This window comes from Hakea prostrata, chromosome 11 (genome assembly GCF_041222555.1).
Source record: "Hakea prostrata isolate BN-2017 chromosome 11, UWA_Hpros_2, whole genome shotgun sequence".
Lineage (NCBI taxonomy): Eukaryota > Viridiplantae > Streptophyta > Magnoliopsida > Proteales > Proteaceae > Hakea > Hakea prostrata.
In genome coordinates this window covers 3,313,972-3,315,720 of record NC_142610.1, presented here as the reverse complement: position 1 = coordinate 3,315,720, position 1,749 = coordinate 3,313,972, and the positions used below count along the sequence as shown (strand labels likewise).

The 1,749-nt window shown below is 38.1% G+C and overlaps 1 protein-coding gene across 1 annotated transcript; it reads right to left on the bottom strand.

Moving 5' to 3' along the window:
* Positions 1-193: 193 nt before the first annotated feature.
* On the bottom strand, positions 194-1,380 carry LOC148999600 (centromere/kinetochore protein zw10 homolog). The gene is made up of 4 exons (XM_089140297.1): positions 1,292-1,380; positions 1,098-1,216; positions 408-981; positions 194-334 (listed from the first exon to the last, which is right to left on the bottom strand). The coding sequence occupies exons 1-4, from the start codon at positions 1,313-1,315 to the stop codon at positions 194-196; spliced, it is 858 nt and encodes a 285-aa protein (XP_088996423.1). The 5' UTR covers positions 1,316-1,380.
* Between the last annotated feature and the right edge of the window lie 369 nt (positions 1,381-1,749).

The following is a 1,749-nucleotide window of genomic DNA, read 5'->3' as shown; positions in this document are numbered from 1 at the left end:
ATAATAGAAATCACCAAAAATCCAAGTATATCAACCCCAAACTCAGGAACACATGTTAGTGTTCTCCAATTTATAAAATAAAAATTCACAAAGTTTTGTTTACACATATTTCTCAATTTACATGCTTGTCCATCAGTATTAGCTTATGGAATACATAACAAGTTATACCTATGAAACTGGATTCAGGTTATACTCACTTCCATTGCTGCCAAAACACTTTTAACTCAACCACATCAGCCCCCTTCAAAGCCAACTCAAACTTAACTCTCACAATACCTCTCTCTGGCTCAAAGCACATAGCATTTTCCAACAACCTCACAAGTAGCGTTTGAACCTAGAAACACAATCTGAATCAATTAAAAAATACAGTTTATTACTAAAAAATATAAAAATAACGAAGACCTTACTTCATCGAAGCAATCCATCCACTCCTTCCTCAGCAAACTAAAAACCAATGGTTCTCTCCCCTTGACCTCCTCATCATGAATCAATAATGCTTTCTTCAAATCCTTCAGGGTCTCTGACGCATTTATTAGCCGACCAGTCCCCAAATCCTCATTCACTGACCTCAAACTCCGAACCAAATTCACAATTGTTTGAACTAGAACCAATAATTCCTTCCGCTCCTTCAGTTCTTTCTGCGTACTATTGATCTCTGCCACTGTCTTCTGAATCTCAATATCGACTGGGTTATCAGAAATAAGCCCAAGAATATTGCAGACATCTCCAGAGATGTTTTCAGTTCGCGAAACAGCTTCAGAGCAGCGTAAGAATATCTCAGAGAAATCATTATGGTGAGAAAGGATGTAATCTCGAACCTTATCCTTTATATGAAGTGATCGGATTTGAAGCCGATCGATTAGGAGGCGGAGATCCGGAGCTGATAGTGGAGAAGATTCTTCAAATTCCTGGCTTGAAAGAAGTTCTCGAACATTAATCGACCCAAACAAAACATCCATTAGAACATAAATTTTTTTCTTCCTGTCAGAAACCAAAAGATTGTTACTTTCCCAGGAAAAATAGTGAAGAAGGAATGATTGTTTCGCTTATAAGAATAAGAGAGACAACAGAAGGCAGAAGGAAAGGAAAGAGATCACCTTTGATGCAGTATTTGACCAGTTCGATTGCTTCCAATCCAATCCGAAAGAATCGGTGGGGTTTGTCCAACAAAGAGATTGTTATCACCTCCTGCTCTGAGTGACAGCCTCCGTTTCGTCTAGTTGACCGTTAACTACCACCGTAAGATAATTAAATTCAGAAATAGAAAAACACTTACGAACAACATCCTTACCCAGTTATAAAAAAACCATTTCATCCTCTCTTACGAACAACGAATGCAATTCCGACCTCTATTCTACAAAGTCCAATGCAAGAACCTACCTATTTATATAATGGAAAACCTGCACAAACGAGGAGAGGACAGGATGAGTTGCTTATGTTTCAACCTCAGATTCGACTATGTTGGATGCGGGAAAAAATGGATAGTTTCGATAGCGTCTCTTCAACCAGTTCAGATTGAGAGGAAAAGAGCAGCCGATTCTTTTCTCTGTGTGTTTTTCAGTGAATAAAAGAAACTGTTAATTTCACATTTCCTTCATCAAATTTGGGTGATTTGAAGGAGCTGCTTCTGCGAATGACACAGTCACACAAGGTAAACAAACCTTGTGTTTTCCATTTTTCGGTTTCAAAGGGAAAGATGATTTTTTTTTTTTTGGTAATTAAAAAGAGGGGATGCAGTATCTGCGACCT

Excerpts from the sequence above, each read along its gene's own strand:
- LOC148999600 (XM_089140297.1), bottom strand. The coding sequence starts at position 1,315 with ATGAAATGGTTTTTTTATAACTGG. Across the intron at positions 982-1,097 it reads GGTCAAATACTGCATCAAAG|GAAGAAAAAAATTTATGTTC; the intron begins GTGATCTCTTTC and ends GGTTTCTGACAG. Across the intron at positions 335-407 it reads GGATGGATTGCTTCGATGAA|GTTCAAACGCTACTTGTGAG; the intron begins GTAAGGTCTTCG and ends TTGTGTTTCTAG.